Source organism: Nipponia nippon, unplaced genomic scaffold (genome assembly GCF_047370975.1).
Source record: "Nipponia nippon isolate SJK-2023a ecotype South Korea unplaced genomic scaffold, ASM4737097v1 scaffold_1, whole genome shotgun sequence".
Lineage (NCBI taxonomy): Eukaryota > Metazoa > Chordata > Aves > Pelecaniformes > Threskiornithidae > Nipponia > Nipponia nippon.
In genome coordinates, this window is record NW_028262290.1 from 161,140,782 (window position 1) to 161,165,545 (window position 24,764).

Sequence of the window (24,764 nt, forward strand, 5' to 3'; positions counted from 1 at the left end):
GATGTAGATGTCCACAGTGACTGATATGAATACTTTTATTATCCTCTCAAACATTTTCTGTTGGTAAGCTACTTAATCATAACATAAATTCTTAAACAGGGCTGAGTGCACGACCTTACACTTTGTATTTCATAATTCCATGCACCACACATTAATTCAGTGCTAATGGTTATGTAATTCTTCCTACAAGATAGCCTGATACCCTAGAAATTGGTGGTGCTTTCTACTTTTGTGTTCTCAGAAAATGCCATTAATATTTTCCTGAGTCAATAAGCTGATCCTAAAAAGAGCACTTCTTTTAGGACTGATCCTAAAATAGCACTTCCAGCCTTATATTTCACCTTTCAGGAAAATTCTGAAGACGTCACTTCCCTGGTTGCAAATTCCACATCTCGGCAAGCTTGTGACTCCAGGAAGACAAAATCCACCATGGAAATGCAACAGTGAATTACCAGCTTTTGGTGGATTGGGGAATGGTGGTGTATGTGCCATGGAAGTACTAAGCGATGTATGTAAATCAGGCAGAGGTAAGACAATGGTAGTCCAGAAACTCATCCCTGAGGGTAAGTTATTGCACTGCAGCTGTTAGCTTGGGTTAACACTAACTGGTGCTTTTTGGGTGCTGTCATACGCAGCCAAATTGGAGCATGAGTAGACGCTGAGTGCACTTCTGCCCTGCATCGAGTTGCCCTTCACTTGGTGGCATTTCAGGAGAAGCTGGTAGAAAACAGGCTTCATCCAGGTGGCTGAGAGAAGACTAAAAAGGGCGGCTTGGCCAGCGTACGTCATGCACACACAAAGAGGTTGGAAGGTTGTTCCTTCTGTGATTGAAGTGTCAGTTTTATTCATGCACATTGTTAGCACCTATTACATGCAATTGTCCCCTGAGAAGTGGCTGGTGTCACACTCGACTCTCGCATCGGCTGACCCATCAGAGTAGGGGGCACCAGGGACTGCCTTGCTGCCCAAATTATCCTACATCATCTTAATAATTCCTGTCCCAGTGATTTTCCTTATTAACCTCAGTAACATAAATGTACATAGGAAATATGTTAAGCCCTTCATAAAACTTAACAGTAAGCATAATTATTCAGTTAGTAATTTCAGAAGCTCTTTCTTACAAATGAGGGGGAAACTATTTTATTATCTGTCTGGTTTGGCTTTACCTTCTAAAGTGGCTTCAATGACTCTAAAACTGCCTTCTGACAAGAGTAGCACAGTATTATTGTGCAAAAGGCAGTTACACAACACTTAATTTTGCAACTATGCGGTAAAGTTTAGTTCTTTGAAGATGACTCAAGTATCAGCTGACCGGCAGTAAACATAGTTTCATGTGGCACTGCACTGGCCCAAGACATTTTCAGGATATACGAATACAAACCAAAGATTTAAGATTTACTAGAATTCCTATCAACAGCTGGACTGCTCTGTAACATGAAGCTGCCCAGGGCCCTTACTAACTTTCCTTGCTTTTCTTCCACCATTCCTTTGAATTTATGTTAGTGAGGCTCGGTAAGACCAGCAAACCAAATCACAGAATCGCAGTGGTTGTAACTCTTCCAACGCAAGTCTGCAGCCATTACTTTACAGTAGTTAAAGAGCAGGTCTGCTCTGTAACACTTAGCCTTGCAGTTGGGAAAGTGACCACAGACACTACCGTAAGTACTGGCTTATGTGACAGATAAAAGTATTTAATCCAGATGAGCGTGCAGATCTGCTACATAGGGGAAAACGAGACAGGATTTCCTCCATGCCTTCAGAGACTAAGAAAGCATTCAGAGTCCAAATGAGATACAACCTCAGGATATTTTTCTCATCAGAACTGACTCAAAATGCAGGGGAGAAACAAAGATCCTGGCAAATTAAAAGAGAAATTCTGCTGGCACAGATTGCAACCCAGTTACAGGTAAAAGATTTAGCGCTCGAGTCTTCATATTTTAAAGGGTTTGTGGTGCTTTTCGGCTACCAGAATTTTTGAGTCTGATGATGTTCAGCAAATAAGTGAATTTGTGAATTCAATCCTCTCTCACTAAAGAAAACAAGAATTTTGCTGATGCCAGAGGAATAAGATGACCCCTCTATCTGCTAATCAACATCATGAAATCTCCATGTAACGCAGTTGACACTGGATGAGTCTCATGATTCAGAATCTGTTGTTCTTTTCACACCTATGAATCATTTACTCTTTTTTTTTTTTGAGTAATCTACAGACAATAATCATTCCTTACAGAATTGTTGGCTAAAAAGCATAAAGCTAGCATTTTTGCTTTCAGCTGACCAGTAACTTCAGCTTATCGAGGCTGACAGAGGTTCTCAATATCTGGTTTTACATCTGGGACAGTGGTTTTTGAGCACTGAAGATTAAACATATGTAGATAATGTTAGTGCAATCTCTGCTGAACCAGATTTTATATTTAACAGAACTTATGCACACTGATGAGTGTTAATATCTAAGGGTGTCAGATGTTGCAAATTCACATCTTTCAATAATCCATGAATATTTTAAATGTTAACATTTTTCCCAGAATTTACCATGTATTATTTTCATGTTTCATTATCATACACAGAATCTATTGTTTAATGGCAGGGGGAGATTAACTTTCTGGATCTCAGGCTAAACTCCCCAAAAAGATATGCAGAAAGTAATAATTTGCCCCAACTCCTCTAATCACATTTAGTTCCAAGAAAAGTCTATAGAAATGGGCAGTTAGGGAAAGAAACTTAAGTAATCTGCCTCTTTCTGAGTAATCATAGTTTAATCTTTTGACTTTTATAAAAAACCCCTATAAAATATAATTTGCTCTTACAATCAACTTTTTCAGTGCAAAACTAACTGTTAAGATATAAATTAATGTAAACAAAACAACATGCTCTTTTCTACAAGCTTTTTCTACAAGCTCTTTCAAGAACTTTTCTATCCCAGCAGCCACGAACCAAAACGTTGGGTACTTAAAAGCAAAACAACCATTAAAGGCAATCAGTAGCAAAACCCAACTTTTTTTTATAGCAGTATCTACTATTAAACAACTCACTACATAACCAGTAAGCCCATTAGAGCCACATGTCAAAGATGCTCTGTAAGCTGAACAGGCGAAACATTTCCACAACGACTGCAAGCCAGCAAAGCGCTCCATAAGATGTCAACAGGGAAATACAATTCAGTCTTAATAGGTTCAGAGCTTATGTAAGCCATGCTTATGGGATAGTCCATTTAAAAAGCAAGTGAGCAAGTGACATTACTGTAAACACAACCTGCAGCTTCCTAGAACCTGCAGGCTAAAGACATTCAGAACTCCACTCAAAGACACTGTGCTAGCTGTAAGGTTCACATGTTCTGGACCAAAAATGAAAAGAAATAAAAATATATTCCAGTACAGTGACCATTAAGGTCATATTCACTCCTCTACAGAAGAGAGATCTGGAATCCCTTCAGCCCCATGAATGGCTTAAGAAATAAAATCATTATAACCAGCCCATGTGCCTTTCTTCTAGTAAAACATCATCTGTTCTTCTGCAAAAAACAGTAAGCCTGCATTCCTATTTAGTAATGCAATGTTATCAATTTTGTACTTGGGATATGAACAAGTTTCTCTGGGTGACAACTTGGTTCATTGAATTAAAGCCATGGACCAATCTGAGATATGCCATTTCTGGATAAAAAAATTTGCACACATCCACCAGGAAAGGGAGAAAAAAAACATCTTGAGAACTCACCACTAGGTTTCCTATCACCATGACCAACAAGAAGACGAGAAGGCACAGTGGCTGCCCAGCTACTTCCATGCAGTCCCACATGGTCTCAATCCACTCCCCACACAATATTCGGAAGATGATGAGGAACGAGTGGAAGAAATCGTTCATGTGCCACCGTGGCAAATTGCCAGTCGTACTTATCTTCTTCACATTGTCCATGTAGCTTTTCCCAAAAAGCTGCATTCCTACCACAGCAAAAATAAAGACGATGATTGCCAGCACAAGAGTGAGGTTACCGAGGGCACCCACGGAATTGCCAATGATTTTAATGAGCGTATTTAAGGTCGGCCAGGACTTTGCCAGTTTGAAGACTCTCAGCTGTGAAAAAAACATAAACAACAGTGTCAGTTCACAGAAGCAACAGACATTTCAGCTGATGAATTATTAAAATGGGTAACACGTGAAAGACGTTAAATGCCACAGCGTGTGCGGAACAAGGTGATTTTAGCCATGCTTCCTGTTAACCTCACTTCATCTATTAATAAAATATCAGTTGGGCTTCTTGGATGAGGATTAACTTCTCCAGAGCTATGCTCTGCCTTGTTAGATAGACGTGCTTTTAGAGGGTCATTCCCCCAATACCACTGTGGGGAGAGGATGGAAGGAGGAAATCTCCGGTCTTAATATTTTCTTTTACGCTGCTTTTCCTCCTCAAATTAAACAGTCTGGCAGGCATCTGGGGGAAGGGGTTTAGGGTTCAATCCCACAAAGAGAGAAGCAATTCCTCTGTGTTTCAGAGCAAGCCTCAGCCAAATGCTATTAGCTGTTAGCTCCCAGGGTGAAAATCACCTCTGTGCTGAGGATCACGCAGTCTATGCACAACCCACGTCCCACTTAAGACCTATTTTAAGGATGCAAATGGTTCCTAGCCCTTGTGCTGTATTTTCAACTGAAGGTTTAATTTCAGCCCTATTGAAGAAGGATTGCTCAAGAACTGACAGGACACTCTCAGGACCCAGCAGCAGTGGTGAAAAATTGGCATTTTTGAGCAGCGCAGAGAGTTTTGGAAAAAAAAGTCTTCTGCTAAATGTAACCATAAGGGCTTATTTTTCTGGTCTTTCCAAGTTGTGAAGCCATATCATGGCCAGAATGATTAGCATGGACATCCTGGTACATGAAGTGCAACACAAATGTCAGGCTGGCAAGGAAACTGCTTTTCTGTTCCAATATGTCAACAGTCTCATTAATAGAATACCACTATCCCGTGCATAACAAAGGAGCTGACAGCTAAGGAGTTCCCGTGAAAGACAGATGCTATGTTATGCTGATCAGTTCTAGAAAAAAAAATCACTCTGAATAATTCAAAGACATTTTCTTTTGACAACATTTAAAAGAATGGTGGCATGTTTATAACATAATTTAGGAATAACAGCTTCCAAAACGACAAGTTACTGGCTCTTCCATTTCTTGGGCTATCAATTATCTGCTGACTATGCTAACAGGGGTACAGGTATAAAATGGCAGATTTTTATTACAAATTGGAACTCAAACATTTTAAGTGTGCTACAAGTACCTGGCACAGCTAGAGGGAATCAAATTATGTTCTCATTTACCCTGATGTAAATCTGGAACATTTCCATTTATCCCACAGCCTACAATTAGTGACAGGTACTGTTCAGGAGTTTGCAGCAATTGAAGTCTTTATCGGTAGATGTGTTTTTAAGAAAATATATTACATTCATGTTAGAGTTTGTATGTAATAAAAGAAGAGGGGTAAGAACAGAATAAAGCTGTTACCAGTCGAAAGGAGCGTAAAACAGACAGATTTCCCATGCTGGACAAACCCAGTTCCATCAGGCTTAGTATAACAATTATGCTGTCAAAAATATTCCAGCCCTGCTGAAAATAGTAGTAGGGGTCAAGGGCAATTACTTTGAAGATCATTTCTGCTGTAAAAATCCCAGTGAAGACCTGCAGAAAGAAAATATGAAGTCAAAGCAACCTTTTAAGCACACCTCCTTGCTTGCAGACTTTCCACTGATACAGGTGAACAGAGCAGAAAGCCAAAAACCTTTTACAAGCAAATACTTTATTTTTCATGGCTGATTCTTTATCACTGTTACAACTTTGTCTAGTCTTTTCACAGTAATATTCAATACTGCTGTAAACTTACAATGACATCTGAGTTCAAGCTCTGGATTTGAACATACATTTCCATCTCCTTCCGTCATCTGAATAATCCCAGTGGGAAAAAAGAAACATAAAATTGCCTTTTATAAAGGTTAAATTTATTCATTTCAGTGGAGAAACCCGAATGAAGGGAGTGGGAGCGTTAAAGGGGTATTTGGGTTGTAGTGTATCTGCTGTATTATCTCTTTTTATTTTGTTGTTATTATTATCAATACCTGGGCAACGCAAGCCTCCAGTCATTCTGAGGTTATGGGTGGCAGCGAAGGCGACTAGAAACTCTAATTTGAGTCCTAGTCTTTTTTTACAAATAGTCACGGCAATTTTCTTTTCACAGCATCTTGGGAACACATTGCTTATTTATGACCCAGTTCAAATGTCATATGGTGGAAGTACTAATTGGAACATTTTTCTTTAAAACAACATATAAATATTACCTATGAGGCAGAGGGAGAGGGAAATGGAAGGTTGCTGACAGCAAATTCAGTTTTAACACATTCCTGCAAAGTAACTCAGAGAATCAGATCTTGTTCTTTCCTATGCCCTCCTTAAGTACTAGTTTAAATGCTCAATGCAAGGCTAAGTCAATGTAAAATGACAAAATGTGGGCATCAAGTTCTTCATATACTGTTTTATTTTCATTCCAAGTCCCAGTACAAGGTACACAGAGCTTTGTGTTTCTGAAAAATTCTCTATTGAACTTATATATTAAAGCACATGGTTTTCCATACAACAGCCAATATCAATGCACTGTGTAGGTCAAAAAAAGTGGGGGGAATCCAGAGCTTACATATCAGTAACATACAGTCAAGGAGAAATGTTTTCCTTCCAATAAGCTGAATATTCATGGCAGTATCCCAGCAAAACTGATCAACTTTGATCAACAAAGATGAGAAACCCATTAAGATGTTAGATGAAGGGAAAAGTTAAGATTATATAATTAAGATAGTAAGGAATAAAAATAAATTATCATAGCCTGCATTTGAGGAAGGCTTGGCTTTACTTTATAATGCTTCAGGAATGAATTCCTCCAAGCAGCCATCTTACACCGTACCTTATGTAAAATACCTTCTCTTTCTCATCAGGAAAATAAAACCTTGGGCTGCAACAATTTGGACTGTCATCCCATCACCATCTCATACCAAGAACCCAACAAAACAACCTGTCTCATATTTCTAACTAGCCAACAATTTCTGAGTCACAGTGGTCAGAGATACCAAAGATTCCCACCAGAATGCTCCAATTTCCCTTAGGACTGAGAAGAAGACGAAACTGGATGTCTGTGAAATTGTATCCAGGGGCCTGCCTTAAAAACCACAATACCACGCTGCGTACATTATGCAACCATCTTGCTGAGAAATTACTCAGGAGGATCACTTTCTTTGCCTGAATCATTTCAATCAATAGCCTTCTGAGAAGGAAATGTCACAGTAAGATAGCAAAATGTCTGAGTCTTTCTAAAGCCATCAGGAATCGTGTACGTGTACCAGCTATGAATTTCAAATGGCAGTTGTCAAATCGCCGGCACCTGGTACGCAGCAACTGCGCTTGGACAAGAGGCTGGATACTCAATACGATAAAGCTGGAAAGAAAACAAGTAACGTAACATCCCACTGGTGCTAAATATGCCAGTGCTGATTTGGAGGACTTTATCTTAAAAAAAAAATTATTTGATCTACCATTTCAACTATTTAAGCTCTCATACAGCATAATGGTATCTCAGCTTCTAAAGGCAAACAAAAATTGGGAGAATCTTGCCTATCTATTTTTTATGTGGTGGCACTGCACAAGCAGATGAACCATATAAAGATGTACATGTGCTTGGCTGGCCTTCTGATCACATTTGAAAATGTTGATTCCTGTAAGTGATGAACTAAAGGAGTCTGAAGGTAGCAGGTGCTGCATAAAGTAGACAGACAATCAGAGCAGGAGATCTCCAATAACTGGCAGCAGACGAAGAATTGCTCTCAGAGAAAGTGAGTCCATATTCCACTTTCATTCTTTCATTTCTCTCAGAAACATTTGTTTTGAGGAAAAAATGCCAAAGATCTGCCCTTTTTAATATTTCCCCCATTTAATGCTGGTATAATCACTCAAAGAGGGTTAGATGCAATGGGAAGACAGCCAGCCAGCCAGCATGGGGGCAGAGGAGGGGTCTGGCAGTCTGTGGCTTAGGGGATGCAGTCACCTGGCAGCTTGCCTTGGAGCTGGGACTCCCTTCCCTTTCACAGGGGTTGCAAAAAATGTCAGTTTTCATTTCAAATGACTTTGCACAATCCTCCACAAAATGTAATTACCTTCCTCTGACCTGGTCTACTCGCAATCAGTCCAGTTATGCAGGGATTTAGTAAAGCTGGTGAGGGGGAGCTGGGACAATCTGGCTTCTCACAGACCCATCCTGGGATCTCAGGGGAAGGGGAGCCCTATGCCATCAGCACGATACAAAAAATATTAGCAGGCTGTTTTGCTTATTTTACACTTTAGCACAAAGAGAAGAAATAGCTCTAGGCAGTGCTGAGAAACTCACAGTGAGGTAATTATTTTTTTTTTTTTGCAAAATTTTGCAAAATTTGCTTTGCAGTTCCTCCCCCTGCTCGTTGTCTCTATATCCTTGTTGGCATCCAGCACAGCCCCGCACGTCCCTGGCAGGTCTGCAGGAGCCATGTTGGCAGAAGGGATGCAAAGGGCTAAAGTTTCACTGCCTGTGGTCTGCAAAGGGAGAAGCTGATCTGCCACAAGCAGAGCAAGGAGCAGACACATTTACTATCTGGAGTGCCAAAGGGGGAAACAGCAGCATTGCCACCTGCTCTGATGGATACTGGGTCCAAAGGAGTTTTTTAAAGTCATCTCAGAAGGCCACAAATTGTTGAGCAACATCAAGGAAGGCTGGCTCCAAAGTAGAGCTGGATACAGTCCAGTGAGATGACTTTCCGAGCTACCTGTATCTACTGCTTTCCACAGAGGGCAAGAGCATGGGTCTGAAGCAAGAGAGGAACCAAACAGATTTTTTCTTAGCACAACAACAGAGGGAGATTTGCCAAGACACAGCAGCTGAAAAACTGGAGACTGGTTCCACAGCCTAGGAGAAGAACCTCAACCTGCCCAAGGAAGCACAGAGCTAAGAATAACAAGGGCTAGGGTAAACAAAAAAATCCATACGTAATGTAGTACCACATATTCTGGGACTGATACAAGAAGTCTGATTATTGCTACTACCCACCTAAGCCTGCCAGCGTAGGATGCTTCTCACTAAAGGTAGACATCACATCTGTAGTGTCTCTGCATACTCCCACTATAGTCCATGGTCACTACAGTCACTGGCCTCCAGGACATAGTTCACCTTATCCAAAAGTAAATGTCTTTAAAACATTACATTAATTGTGCCTTAAAATTGTCCATTACTCTCCATTGACTTTAAAGAGAGACAAAGGCAACCGGCTCCGACAGACTCCTACTCTGTAAATACCTAAAGTTAGGCAGGGTGAATCCCACTTTGAGATGCTGCAGCATTCAGTTTTATAGAAATAAAGGGCTTTTCTCATCTCTGCTACGAGATTCTCAAATTCAAACTTAGCAGCATCCATGTTCCAGGGTGCTCCAGAATTACTTATGGTAACCTATAGGATATCTCTGCTTCTACCACTAGATTTTAGGAGCAATTCTATCATGCCATAGCTAGACGGCATGTGCCTTTTCCAATATAGACTATTCTAAAATTAAAAGGGTTTTAAACATTGAGTTTTAAAGCAGTAAAACACAGTAACTTTTAAACATAAGCACAAGGAAAGACGATTAAAGAAAAAGCTTCTGTTTTGTAGTAACTGCAGAATTTTAGTGGCCCCCTGGGTTAACAAATTGTACCGTATTGCCTCTGGAAAGGCTTTTCTGCTGTCCCTGCAGCTTGGCTGTGGATCTGTCACTCTGTTTTCCTCGGAGAAGTGCGGTCTGTGCTTACGTTGCAGCACTCTCTCTGGCTGCTCCAGCTTGCACATTGAGTTTCCCCTCGAAGCATCAGCCATGCTTTGTTTCATGTCCCCTCTGCCCTGGGGTTTGTGTGGGACCCAGCACACACAGCTGGACAAGGCAGGGAGGCAGAGCAGGACACAGAGGGGCATACAGCAAATGTACCATGGGCACCTTCCCGCATACATATCTAGATACGTTCAAACACCGCTCTATTTCCCTCCAAGATCTTGCCTTGTTTTTTTCTGTAGGGTTTTTTAACTTAAAAATCACTATTAGTCACCAAGAACTGATGCCTTATCATTGCTTTAAAAGAAATCCCAAATAAACCTCATTAACTTTTCTCTTATCTCATTTTCTTAAACTGATACAAACTAGAAACCTACGAGGAACAGCCCAGAAACATGGCTTTAATGGTTACTAATAACATTAGAATATGTTCGTTTAATAAAAATAGACCCTCATCCTTCATTCATTTCTCTTCACCCCCAGAAAGAGGTGACTATGCGGACTCTCTTGGCAGGTTGTAGGCAAAGCGATGCTAGAGCATATCAAAATGAGGTCTTCCCAAGCCACAGCCAAACCTTTAAAAAGCAGGAAATAGACTCCTCAGGTAGCACTGCAAGTTCACATTCACTTACCAAATTGCCTATGTAAAGCATGTGGTCAAACTCCTTCGTCATCTTATAATGCTCCAAGGCCATGAAGAGCGTGTTCAGCACAATGCAAAGGGTGATGGTAAGGTCGGTAAATGGGTCCATTACCACAAACTTGACAAATTTCTTGATTAAAAGCCAAAGTGGGCAGCAATCCCAAATGAGAAATTTAACAGCAAAGTGGTTCCAGCAGGGAGGACATTTCTGGTGTGATTCCTCAAGCTCTAAGTCACAAGCAGTAAAGTAACAGTCAATTCACACTGAGTTATATGACAAGAGAACACTTAAAATGACTCATAACATAGAGGAAGGCCCCTGAATTACCCCAAACTTTTTTTTAGGATAAAAATATTTCTGTCCTAACAGGCTGGCAAATTATGCACTTTGGGTTTTTTGCCAGTTGACCTGCACTTAGCAGACAGTGACCTATTCTGAGAGTAATAACCTTTTAAAAGTGTCACCAGCAAAAATGGAGAATCACACTAAATATGTAAAGTCTAGCATTATATATAGGCTCAGACTTTTACTCTGTTTTCCATTTTGGCAAATTCAAATGGATAAGAATACACTACCTTCATTTAACTTAGATTAGAATACATTTTTTTCATTCCCAGGTCCCATTTTAGAAGTACCTTAGGTAATACCTTTTAAAACGGTTAAGAGATGAAAGACCTTAAAACCAATATTTAGAGCTGATTTAAGCGCTTAAGAGCCAGAGTGTCAATGGTTATCAATAGGTTTTCTGTTCTTGATGTGCAGTCCAAAAAGGCATTAAGCATCTGTTTTCTTCTGAAAGGCCCACATACAAAATCAGGGGAGTGCATAAGTCAGTTTGAAAATGCTGCTAAAGCTCCAGTGTGCTTTTAAAAGGTGCTTTTAAAATATTACCTAAAATACAACTTTTATATATTCATTTTATTTAAGCACAAAAGAAGTGAAATAGCTTCATAAGTATAATTTGTGTTAAACAGTGAAAAAGAAAAGCCAAAAGAGACAGTTAATGGCCGAATGATAATGATTAGCCGAATTGCTTAATGCTTTCCTTTTCTGATTCCTTTATGGGCATGGAATGCCGCATAACGGTTTTAGTCTATATAATTAGAACCTGCACTGATAACAGGAAGACTTCAGCCAAGGCTGTTATTTCAATCAGCTTATAAACAGCCTCTTCTCTCAAGCCAGGATGCATTCTCCATGCATTTTCCTTCATTGGAAAACACAACTGCAGTATTAGGTGTCTTCTGGCAAGCTTTCAAAATACCGGATGATGTCCTCCATGCGCAGGTTTTGCACAAACATCTACACTGCTCCGAGATCTCTGGGGAACCAAATTGTTCCCAAGAAATAACAATGTCTTTCCAGCCTTCAAACAGAGGGTTTACAGGTAAGTGTCTAAAATGATGTGAGAACCATCCATACCACAAACAACTTCAATGCAAAATCCTAATTTTGCATTTTTTTTGAAACGCACCTAAAAGTAATAAAGACTCTGGGGCAGTCACTTCCTAAAGGACCTAATTTTTCAAGCAAATCCAGAAGAACACATCTGTCTATATCCATAGTCCTCATAATCACTTCTAACCAATCCTGGTTATTCTACCGTTATTAATTTTGGGACCTTCATGATGGACACACATCAGATATGTGACTCTTTTCTCTGAGGCTCCACATTTGACACAAGCCCCTTTAAGTCAGGTTGCTGCTGAAAGGGGTAGTTTCATTCCTCTCAGCGACATGGTATTTCTCTGTCCTTTTGCCAGCTTTTGTGCTCCTAGACCCTCTGGGTGAGCTGGTTCTGCTCACTGATCCAGCTGAAAACCAATTTCTTGCACAGTCAAATCAAGCTGCAGGAACACAGCGAGGGGAGGAGAAAGGTGTGAGTGTATTCTTTTGGCAGTGATGTGGCATTAAAATGGTTTAAATAAATCAAGAACCCACATCCTTTCCCCACAACAGGTGACCTTCAGAAATCATGACAGATTTAATAGTTTTTGAAAGGCATCTGCAAAAGGAAAAGTAAAATTTGACTCAACTGCTTTTTTTCTGCTACTTTATATTATTTTAAAAAAAAAGGGCAGATAAACACAGTCAAAGTTTGTGTTGGAGGTATTTTTCCTCTTATTTTTAAATTAAAAAAACCCTAGGTTCTTCCTTGTTTGCAAGGCTTTGCAATGTCTGGGAAAAACAGGCAAATGTTGACTACCCAGGAGCCGAGAGCAGAAACCAGGTAACTAAACGGGAAGGAATTTCTGGTCTGGCTGTTTCACACAGTCTGGCACAAATCATATGGCTATTATTAAAGTTAAAGCTTGTGATAAATTTTATTCTGGTTTGATATTTCTCTTGTTGTTAACAAGTATTCAATTTCAATGACTAAGCAATGTCTGGGAGTTAGAAAACCCTTGATAAGGATTGAAACATCTTTCTTCTGTATGAGGCTAAAAATGTACATCCTCTGAGTTACCCTAGACATGATGGTCTCTATTTCTGTTGTAAAAAGTAATAGAAAGTACCATTGAATAAATAAGCAGAAGTCCAGATCAGGCCTTCTAGGCATTCTTACCATATTACAACGAAGTAAATCAATCACATAGCTAATTGCTAAAAACCCCACAGAAAACAAATAAAACCTTTGCAGACTACAGTAAACACTGGAATACATTGAAGTGATTATTTACCTATTAAGAATACAACTCTTTATTTATTTAAACATATATATATATCTTCTGGCCACAATACTGCTGAATATAACCACAGAGGATGGTAAAAAGCTGAGGAAGAAGAAAGGCTTTGTGGTTTCGTGCTGGGCTGTCTCCAAAGAGCCAGGTCCAGTCCCTTTCTGTAAGGCATCTCCCAGATAAGTCCCTTCGTCTTGCCTTGCCTTCCTACTCATCAGTAACACAGAGAATAAGGCTGCAGGAGAATCCAAAATTTCCCTTGCTCCACACTGCATTCTTGACAGATATTTTTCTCCACTCTTAGTTGCTACCTCCTATCTTGTGTCAATTTACAATGTAGGAGACCCAAGGAACTGTAAGAAGCCCTTTCATGCTGTGTGTAAAGAGCCTAGAAATGTGATGTCTTGCTATGAGTTGCTGTCTTGCTATCAATAAATCTGTGAAAGGGAAATGCAAAGTTCCTGTGTATGGAAAGACAGGGAAGGGAAATCCTCCTGCAGCTAATGAGAAGCCTAATGAACAATGGAAAAATTTGCTGAGAAATATGTGCATGCACAAATGGGTCCTTTAAGCATCCTTAAATTCCATGCTAAGATTCAAATACCCACAAAATTGTTGTGTCCCACCAGCTGCTCTGCAAGGAGGAGACTTTCCTCCTCCACTACTTGGAAGTTCTGCACGTAGCTGGTGACTGCACACGCCAGGCTTCGCATCAGGTCCAGAGAAATGAGATATAAATGTATGTACAGTCACCCAAACAGTATGGTGCTCCACTACCCTGCATCTTGGTTAGGCCTGTGTAAATCAGATACCATGGGGGCACAAAATAGTACCAGATCTGACTTCGATGGCAAGCATTTTGTCAGGATTTTTACAAGTCCATGGATAAGATAGTGATTATATTGCCTTCTGCTACAGCTTCACCTATATTGCAGGGGTTACAATAACTATCTATAATGCCTTCTTGCAAAACAATGAGAGTTTAATATTAGGGTCTTTTGTGTCACTTTGTTCCTGCCAGTCAATATGCATATGGCTTTGAGTTGGGGAACTAAAGACGTGTCTTACCTTCCAGGGCGCTGGTGATGATGCTGACAGCGCTCACTGCCCTCTGCCTCTGAAAGGGTTCATCCGAGTGGTCCACTGACGGGCGGTGGGGCATTAAAAGCTGCTTCTTGCTTGCCTCGTCCGAGGGAGAGGTCTGCTTAAATGAACACATTGGATCAGCAGAATAAAAACAAGGCAGATACGTGGTAGCATTTTCAAAATTGCCTAAGCCCTGTTTTTCCCATCTGAGAAGTCCAAAGCTCACTGATTTCCCAATTAGACACATGCTGATGGGGTACTGCTTTTGAAAATGGTACTTTGAGCAATTTTGGAAACTTTGCCCTGCCCTTTACCTTCATGTAAATAGGTGAAAGATGCAGGTAAAAATAAAGGGATGCTTCTGATGCCAGAGAAACAGCAGTGCTGCTTTACCATGCTCTTTGCTTGTGAAAGAAGCCCTGCTTAATTACATTAATTATTCCATTATTTCTGAAATGTATTAACTGTTTAATTATACTGCCAGAAGAGGAAAAGGGGCGTGGGTAACAGCTCCATTACAGGCCTCTGATATCATACCAAGCGAACTGACTCCTCAACACATGTTTTTTCTTGTTCTGAAACACTGCCAGATCTCAGGAACATATTGTCATTCTGGTGATCTTTGGTGTCACGGATTCTGAAGCTCCATAATTAGGGGAGAATCTCAGCTTCTTTTCTCTCAGGAAAAATAAAAAATAACCCAAACTATCTAGTTCTCATGTTTCTCAAGTAAAAGCTTAAAAAAAACCCAAAGAAATAAAATACCAGAAAAACAGAACTCCCAGACTGTCTTTATTTAACGTTTCATTTTAAATTAGCTTTATGCTTTTTGAAGGCTTGGGTTTCTGAAGTCAGCCATAAACACAGTATAACTGCAGACACACACTGTACTAAATATATTCACAGCTCACAGGAGCAAGATGTTAAGACTTTTATTATTACAAGCTCTCACTTCATACAGAGACAAATCCTGCCTGCTTTACTCCTCCAGCTCTCCCACAGGTAGAAGGAAATGTGGTGGTTAAGGTGTAAGGATCTGGGAAAGCCAAGTTCAACACCATTCTCTGTCTCAGATTTCCTGGTTGAAACACCCAGTCTCCCAAAATAAATGTTTTAACAGCCCCCGTCCTGCTTCTCCAAGCATACAGACTGTGAGCTCCGAGGCACTATGTGAGCAAGAGATGCACTGTAGATAGATGGGTCCTGATAGCTCTTGCAATATAGCTCGAGGAAATATGAAAGGAGAAGAGATTCCTATGAAGATGGAAACCTCTGGTTTATGCAGATGTCAGAGTATCTGGTTTTGCTTCTCTATAGTCAAATGAGCTACAGGAATTCAATTCAGTCTTCTGGATCTTCTCTCATCACCTGGGTCTGAAATGTCCCTAACCACCCTGAGCAGCACCCAGGATGCCAACCAAGACCTGCCATGGGCAGCAGCTTCACAGCTCTGCTGTCTGTGCCTGGGCCATGCACCCAGAGGGACTCAGGATCCCTCCTCTTGGCCATTTCTCTATCAAAACTGCTCTTCAAGAAAGGCAGTTCCATGAGAACGACAGGAGAAAAGCGCTGAAGCTCTACAAGCTGAGCGGTCTTTCTGGAGTGTGATCTCTTCAGGGCAGGGGACATCCACTTGTCAGGCAAAGGACAAAGACAGTTGGCCACTGGTTGATACTGAAAATAGCCAGGACACTGGTCCCAGGTCACTTCAAAGTACTGCAGTTAAAAATACCAATCACTGCAAGACCAGAGAAGAGTAAGGACTTTTAAAGCAAGCACTTAAAACATTAGCTAAGCCAGGAAGGCAGTAATGCTTCAAAATGGCTTTTTAACTTTTTTTTTTTTTAGAAAATGTTCTCTTTTGTTAAAACAATTGGCTCATTGTCCATTGAGTTACTGACATAGTCATCTCAAAAGGAGAGGTGTCATCAGAACCTATTCAAAGAGACTCCTACTTGTGCACAACATAACAAGAAAACATTTTATCCTTGGCTTAGGAGCTGGGGAAATCAGGAACAGTATTTCAGATACACTAGTTCGCTTGATTCCCTTCACCTCAAAAACATCCAATAAAAACCAAAGAAACAACAAAAGTTTTATTAATGAAGAAAGCATCCACAAAATTGCATAATCACTCACGCCAGTTTGGAGTACATAACAAATACAGGCGACTGAAAAGAAATAACTAGACAAGGAGATGAAAAACATGAGGGAGACAAATCTCTAAGTAGAATAAACTAAAAAAGTAAAAGCAAAGAAAAAGGGGGAAAAAAAGCGCCAAATAAAACCCCAACTCTTCCAGTTCCCTCTGTCTATAGAATGAACCATGAGACAATCTCAAATTTCAAATTCCTCTGGATCATCTAACTCTTTTTAAACTGTACCATCTTCCCATCCCACCTGACCCAAAGCTTAGGACATACCCGTAGCATGTCTTTAGACAACCTCATCCCCTGAAGTATCAGTTTTCTGACCATCAAGAAAGATTCTAATATTCTTATTCATGCATGCAGAAGTGCTTGCAGAAGTTATGGGTTGGCAGCCTTTATCTGAAAGCCACCTTTTACTCACAGGTGCAAAGAGAATTCACTGCAGAGGTAAAAAGTCAAAGGAAAAACATTCAGTGATTTATTCTTCCTATTTTTTGATTCAGCTAAACCAGGGTAAATGAAAAGTCCAAGTTACACAGGTTTGGCATATCCTTCACAAAAAAAATAGCAGGGAACTGACTTTTTCCCTAGGTTTGATGTGATGTTCCCAACGCAGCAAGTTCTTTAAGTCCCTCTATTTTTCTTTCCAGCCCAGCATCCTCAATCCTGCCACCTGTATCACGAGAAGCAGTCCCTAAGATTTCTGCAGTCCTGCTGGAGTCAAGGGGGCTGTTTGCAGTGTGCCATCCTCCGCGTGCAAAGGGATATTTCAGAAGGAGACGTGTATGGCTCCTTCTTTCCTTCATCTCTGGAGGGGCAAGGTGGTGCAATTTGCTGCTGGCCTGCATCCAGAGCAAATGCTACTGCATGTGATGGCTGCCCACCCGCTCAGCTGCATGTGCCCCGCCGCAGGGCAGAGCCCGAAGCCCGCTGCTCCCTGCCAGCCAGTCGGCAGCGGGCACACAGCGGAGCTTCATCCTCAGAGCCGGGACACAGCGTCTGGCAGGCAATGTCAGGGTGTAAGGAACACTCCTGTGCTCTTGCAGGAGGATGTGGTCTCTTTACCAATAGAGCAGTAAATCTATCACATAGTCAGCTTGCAGTTTACTATAAAGTATTTTTCCAGGAAAGAAAGTTTCCATCCAGGTGAATTGCTTAAAATTGTTGAAGATACTTAGGGAAGTTTATGAGCTTTTGTTCTTTGTAAAGAATAGGTATGTGAGGGGTTTTTTTTATTATTTATTTTAGAACAGAGTCAGCTAATAGTCACGCAAGGAACTGGCAGGTTTTGCACTCTGAGATAGAGAGCAGTTCCAGGAACTGGACAAACAAGGCAGCATAAAGGGTATTATCATTACAGAGAGAATATACACAGGCACAGTTGTTCATCATACTTATATTTCTATAAAAATTAAGCAAAAATAACAACAGTCCCTATAGTTATGCAGGGAGTCTCCTTAGGGTCCAGATGAGAAATCACAATGGAGTTAAATACAGGCATCTCCAGTAGGACAAGATTATTTGTGTTGTTCCCTGATTGATTGGAAATGTTTCTCCTTTGGATTAGTTAAATTCCATAGGGACAAATATACTATTCAGTAATTTACATGTAAATGAGGATGCATAACATTGCAGAATTATTTTCTTCTGAGTGCCTACAGTTCTGAGTTATGTCAAAACTGTTATGTGAAGATGGGCTTATACATGGCAGCATTTTAAAAAGCACATTTGGGAACTGGGACAGGTTTAATTTTCCTTGTACAGTAAAAATCTTTTGAAGCATAAAAAGAGGTGGACAGGCCACACCATGAACAATGGACCCAGTAAGGAACTAGCACAAATATTTAATGAGATTGAAGGTGACCATAATAGCGTACAGCATTAAAAAGAATGCATTTAGTTTTGTGGATACTTGATTATTTAAAGAGATGCACTGTAAACTGAAACAGCTTGCAATATTTGTGTCAAATCTGAATGATTTACGCTTAGGATGTGCTAAAGCAAACTTTGAAATAAGCAGAAACTGAGTGACAACTCTCTGTGTGACAGTGGCAGAGGGCTAGCTAGCTTTTGTCCAAATGACATATTGGCAGCAATTTTTTGATGACTTATTTTGTTACCCTTTTTCTGAACATGGAAGCTGCTAACCCTTTGCCTTTTCACCAGTCCCATGGCAAAGTAAGAAGGGGAAAAAAGAAATTTTACGTTGAGGCGGTTTTAGGGTCAACAAGAAAATCTCAAACCAATGCAGTCAGAAAAACACTTTTATGCTTAGTGAGAACAAAAGCCAAAGTCTTCTTCTTTTTTTTTTTAATAAAAAAGAAAAAGAAAGTTTATCTAAAGATAAGCTTCTAAATCCTTAGTTTGGCACCTCGATAAGCAGCCTGGCCTTTCTTAAGGGCTCATTCCCCAGTAGTTTTCACTCCTGTCAAGCTAGCAATACTCAGCATTTCTAATTCCCTAAAAGAAAAAAAATAAATATGTGCAACCAAGAGGAAATTCAGGAATGTGCAAGAGGGAGACCCCAGGTAGATCCAGCCTCCACCTCGCTGCTCGTCCCAAAGTCATGTCATGGGTGGCCCTGCTCTGCTGCTGGGCTGATGGGGAGCTCTGGTGAGTGAGTGAGAACAAAGCAATGGAGACCACCAGCTAACAGCCAGCTGCCCACTTGCAAACAACCACCTCCTCAGTCCTGTGTCCATTTCTCTGCCACTTCTAATCTCCAAAATAATTGGAATGTCAGGCTAAACCAAAAATCCCCTGTGATATCCCGGCAGAGTTACAGAAAGGGCTCCAGTTCGCTTTAGGAGGCAAAAGTATTTGTGCAATGTGCAAGAGTATTTTGTAATGTGTATTTTTTAACCCTCAAGAAATTCTTGAAAACCACATGCAATATCTTAGTCATCCTCATCAGATCCCATGGATAAATTGAGCTTCAGATAACAGCTCATTAACTTAATCCAATTCTATTCAAACAGATCAATACCTTGTTGAAGGAAGATGTTACTCTAACCTTTTAAATAACTAAGAAATATCAAGACACAACAGACCAATACATAGCTACAAATAAATACTACAGGAATGCACAGAACCTTTAGTTTGTAGTGTGCCCTGAAGTTATTTACATGATGTACAGACTTTCTCTAAAAAAGGTGAAAGCCCAAACTCCCAGCCCGGCAATCAGCAGGAGCACAAAAATGTATCATTTTTCAAACCTCTCAGTGTCAGGAGAAGCCAAAAAAAATTAGGAATTTAAGCATAGTCACCAGATCCTGCTTGTGTCTTATTTACACTGGGGTAAGTTTGATGAAATCAGCAGCTGCACCACTTGAAGAAAGCTGGTAGGAGAACAGGACAAGCCCTGATTCAGGCCTCTGCAGGATACACTGGAGATTTCTGAGAGAGTGACTAGGACTTATCATGGGTTTCTGGGGACAAGGTCCCTACACCCCTCAGACTTGAATGCCTGTTGCTTTTCACATCCAGGCAAAGACCACCTGACCCAGAGCCACCTTTGTGGAGGATGTTTGCAGAACATACTTTCATGTTGCACTAATTTGCTCTTCATATGACCTCAGTGGGCTTCCTAGCTTTGAACACTGCACTGTAACCCTCTTGTGTTGTCAAGGGCAGCCCGTCAACAACGCTGCTACCACTCCTTACAGGTGCTCTTACGTGGCATGGGAACACTAACGGGTGTAGCAAAGTGTGCAGAGGCACACGGGATTCCTGCAGAGGAGAGGATGTCCCTCCTCTTGCTCAGGCTGTGCACTGGAGCCCCTGGTGACTGCATGGACTGATGCCATTCTGCATGGACCATGCCGTCCATGGCCAGCAAGCCTGCTGACCAGTCGGACTACCCCAGCTGACAAGACTGACAGGCCTAAGCACCAGCCATTGACATTATTTGAAATCTCTCCTGTTTCACAAGCTGTATTAGGGATTAGAGGGAGGAGATGGAAAGTGGAAGCACACTTGCTTTCTCAAAGAAGCACACTCACAACCATCCATGCCAAGCAGCCAGTGCCATCTGAAGAGCATTTGGAACTGGCTCTTTTATATTACATGCTCTTCTTCAGCCAAGTGTCAGGAGACCACTCTTCTGAGTCACCAGCCTGAACAGTGGGATAATCTGCTCCAGCCACCTCTCTCAAGAGAAAGGGAACAAGCAGCATGGATACCTTCATTTCAGCTCAGCTGCCACCCGCAGCCATTCCCATGGGCAAACAGCCCTTGGCTGGGACAGGGGGTAGCAGTTGCAATGACACAAAGGCATGAAAGTTGTTCATCGTGGTCCCAACTACTTTGCCTGGGGTAAAATCTTCAGGCTGAATGTTGCTAAAACTGATCAAGCTGAAATTCTCAAAAGTGGCTGGTGACTTTTTATGCTTTCCCTGAGAAACCTTAAGGAGGGCCCAGTTGGAAATCATCTGCTGAAACTATGGTCTGCTTAAGGGCTGCAGGTTGGAAACTCAAAGCCAGAGATGGTCAGATCTTGTTTGATGTTTACTCTGCCTTTTAAATCAGAAAGGCTTTTCCAAGCTTTCCCCAAATCCAGAATTCAGCGGTTTTCCCCCGCAGTAGCAGACAGGTCTGTGTTATGCTCATCTGACACTACTGAGCATCATAGAGGGACCTAAGCAAATGCATCTTCAAAACCTGATGCTGTAAAACATGTTTGGCCAGCTCCATCACCTCAGATGTTGCATTTACATCAGTGAAGCCACATTTACACCTCAGGAAGCTGCAAGTCAGGGCTTAATGCATATTACAGTGATGCCTTTTCATGGACTGGTCCTTCATTTCTTGTTCGGGGAAGACAGAACAGATAGCACAAGTGGGTCCTTTTTCACCATGGGCTTACACTCGTACAAAATAAATAACAACAGCAGGGTCAGTGGGGTTAATGAGGTAACTTCAACTTCACCCTGCAATATCTTTCTTTTGCTTCCCCCAAACATATCAAGACACTATAAAAAGAAGCCAGAGCTGCTAACGAAGAACAAACTCAACTTCAAATTTTAACAAGAAAAAGGTAAGCATAATCAAACACAAAGCCCAGAAGCATATTGATTTATCTCCAAGCACAGTGAGGTGTTGGATTTGCTATTCCCTTTTGCCTGCGCTCCACAGCTGAGGCTGCACATTTGTGCCCAGCGCTTATGGTTCCTGTAGCGAATACATCTGTACAGCAATGGGCTTCTTGCCAATTAGCTTTTAACTCCAGCTCACATTTTCTGGATAGATTAAATACCAAACCTGCTTTGCAGAAGACACAACATCCTTCACATTGCATCACTGAATTAGCATCTGTTACTATAGTGCCTGGGTGTTATTTCCTAGATGACCAGGGAACTGCCAAGTAAGCTCACCCACCCAGGCCATTTAATTTTCAACATCCATTTTTTTAAAAGGCAGGAAGCCGGCAAATGAAAAGAAATGCCAGCAGAGCTCAAAGCCTCCCTGTCACCTCAGGGCCCAATCCTGTAAAATACCAATATTGCCTGTGAAAGGTTGAGTGCTCTCATGCTTTGCTAAGCTTTTTCTGACAGCTGGGAGAGCCTCAGCAGCCTGCAGAGCTGCTTTCCTTACAGAGAAAAGGGGACATCCACTGCTCATCTACTGAAGCCTTTCTACTTTGGTTCAGTTGTTTCTTTTTTAAATAGATGCACAAACTCTTTTTTTCCACAGTTCCTTTAATGCAGAGCTGTTTTTGCACCAAGCTGAGTCCAATAAAACTCCACTATCTACAAACAGTGTTTCTGTTGCTCAGCTGTCTAGAGACTGCTCTCAGGACTGGTCTTCCTTGTCTGCAGAGAGTAAAAATGGGACTACCAAAGTCCTAAATGAAGGGAGGTGTGAACATCTGAAAAAGCAGCAACAGCCTCAAAACTGTCAACAAAACAGATAATTCTCACACCACCCAGCTTCCCACGCGCAGCATGGCCCCTCCTCTCACGTACAGTGTGAGAGTCTCTTTGCAGGACTACAGGGAATGCCCAGATAGGTGAGGAAAAAAATTCAATCCAAAGCTTGAAAGGGAAGAAGCTGCCTGGCTCTAGAGAAAAAAAAGCTACTTCTCAATTTACTGATAATCTGACACCACGGCTGGGATCCATCTCAGTCACCTTTCTCTTCAGGAAATACCTTGCCTAATACATGCTAGAATCACATTTGCTTATTTCCCCACCAATGTAACCCATTTTTGACACCTTGTTACTCTGAGTGGGTTTCATCTCACCTGACTTAAGATACGCACACTACAGAGTTATTCACCTTGGGCTCCCCTTGTAGTTAAAGTGAACAGAAAGAGGCACTTTCAGGGAGAGAGATTATTCTGACCCGTTTTAGACCTCTAAAATGAAATAAATCCTGCCCACACTGACTGTAGTGACGAGACCTCCGTTGCTTTAAAGACTGTTGAGAGTAATGAGCTCCAATGTAGATTACCTACATTAAAAGAGATAAACTTCCAACATATCAAACTGGCAGCCTGTCCAAATTGTTCTGCCTGTGTAGCAGCCATTTCCAAAACACCACCTCATGGTTTTCCAAGTGAATTTGTGCTTGGGTCCTAATGGTATCAGTCTTAATAGTTTTATTTACAGCCTTATTAAATATTTTGCAGCAGTGGTGTTTTGCAACAAAGATCCTGGCAATCTGCAAAAGGCTTGAAGTCTGTTGATCATCTGTTCATCTTTCCTGGGTGTTATTTGAACTGGATGCTAAACCCTTCTGGGAACTACCTTTGGACTGTAAGAACAGCCCTCCACAACTAGCTATACAGAAGACCAGAGGTTAGATGCAAACAGATAGCAACCAGTGGGAGAAAACGCAGTCTCAAGATGGTAGGACACACCGAATCATTTTAAAATCATCATTTTCTAGCCACCGGACAATGTCAGATATTCAAATGTCAAATGAAACCAACTTAAAAAATGTCCCTACAAGAAAAGAAAATTCGTATCAAACCCGAGATTTAGGTATTTGCCTCCAGCCAGCTCTGAAGAGTAAGTCTCACCAGAAGTCATGAACCTCTCTTATGCAGCACTAGAGACATGTGCTGTGGGAGTTAGCCTGTTGTCTTCCCACCCTGCCTCGGATGCTGGGTTTGGGTTTTTCACTGCAGACTGCATATCGCGTAAATCAATTACAGCAAACTCCAACAACATTCAGAAGGAAACAAGAGTGTGAATCACATACAAAAGTTATAAAGTACTCACCAGGTCGCCTGTCCCAGGTTTTTCCATAATAACTGGGGGAAGCAGTAACCCTGCAGGAGAAGTAGGGTCTGGGTTGAGTGCCCCGGTGCCTCCTCCTATCAGGGAAACCACACCATTGCAATCCACTGAGCTGTTCCTTTTGCCCGTCTGGGTGTAGTTGGGAGTAGTAGGGTGAGAACTATGGCTCACTTGACTTTGCACGCTCGGACGCCTCCCAGATCTTGGAATTAAGAGAGAGCCCCGGTGGCTTTCATTTTCCCCAGCAGTGCTGATCTCATCATCGGCAAAATCTGTTTCGGAGCCAGTGTCTCTGCCACGGAGTCGGAAACTGAATATGCTTCCGTGGCTGGTTCTGCGCTTCACCAAGTTTGCACTGGGACCATAACTAATGCCAAGGAGAGTCTAGAAACCCCCAGAAAGGAAAAAGGGGAAAGAGAAACAACATTTTGCAACATGTTTTCAGGAGCGAGGAAGGTCTGGGGAGAGCAGTAAGTTCCATTTTAAATCAAGTGCTTCAGAGAAAGATTTAATTACACGTATTCAACCTTCGCAAAGTTAAGAGGTTGAATAGTCATTCCTAGCCATTAGGTATTTGTCTAATACTTGACAGTTAAAGATGTACTGAAATAGGAAGGGTCAAGGTGGCATTCGCCTCGTAGCGTGATACTTCCTTTGCTTCTACTTCCCCCCCATCTGATAAGTGCCAAAGGATCTGGGATGGCAGCACAAGGAGTGGAAGACAGGAGCAGGGAAGGGAATCCAACTCCAGTTTACTGCATTATCACACATCTTCATAACAGCTAGGGAAGGAACGTTGCAGTGGGAGAAGAAGAGATAAAGAAATAGGTCAGGAAATGAACTGCAGGGAAAATGAGAAGAAGAGGGAAGAAGAAGAAGCAGAATACGACGGAAGAAGGTGATAAAGGAAAAAATAAAAAAACAAGAGCAAGAAGAGGGATATGGTTTATTAATTTGTAGAATGATTATCCCAATGCACGTGGCTGCTTTAAGGGGTAGGTAACCTCAGTACACAGCAGTCTCCTTCACACCCAAATACCAGCCTTGACGAGCCACTCTGACATTAGCTAGTGAGAGTACAACTCTGACAGAGCATCAGCAAGATGTAGC

At 41.4% G+C, this 24,764-nt stretch overlaps 1 protein-coding gene across 7 annotated transcripts in view; it reads right to left on the reverse strand.

Annotated features, from left to right (window-relative positions):
- LOC104014886 (sodium channel protein type 5 subunit alpha) overlaps positions 1-24,764 on the reverse strand; it is a 217,260-nt gene that overhangs the window by 91,780 nt on the left and 100,716 nt on the right. For 6 of the 7 annotated variants that reach the window (XM_087730859.1, XM_087730851.1, XM_087730842.1 and 3 more), the window contains exons 12-15: positions 14,246-14,381; positions 10,485-10,723; positions 5,491-5,664; positions 3,715-4,071 (exon numbers count right to left, since the gene is read on the reverse strand). In XM_087730859.1, the coding sequence (XP_087586985.1) occupies positions 3,715-4,071; positions 5,491-5,664; positions 10,485-10,723; positions 14,246-14,381 (906 nt within the window). The remainder of the gene's footprint in view (positions 1-3,714; positions 4,072-5,490; positions 5,665-10,484; positions 10,724-14,245; positions 14,382-24,764) is intronic. The other variant, XM_087730822.1, reaches the window with a different exon arrangement.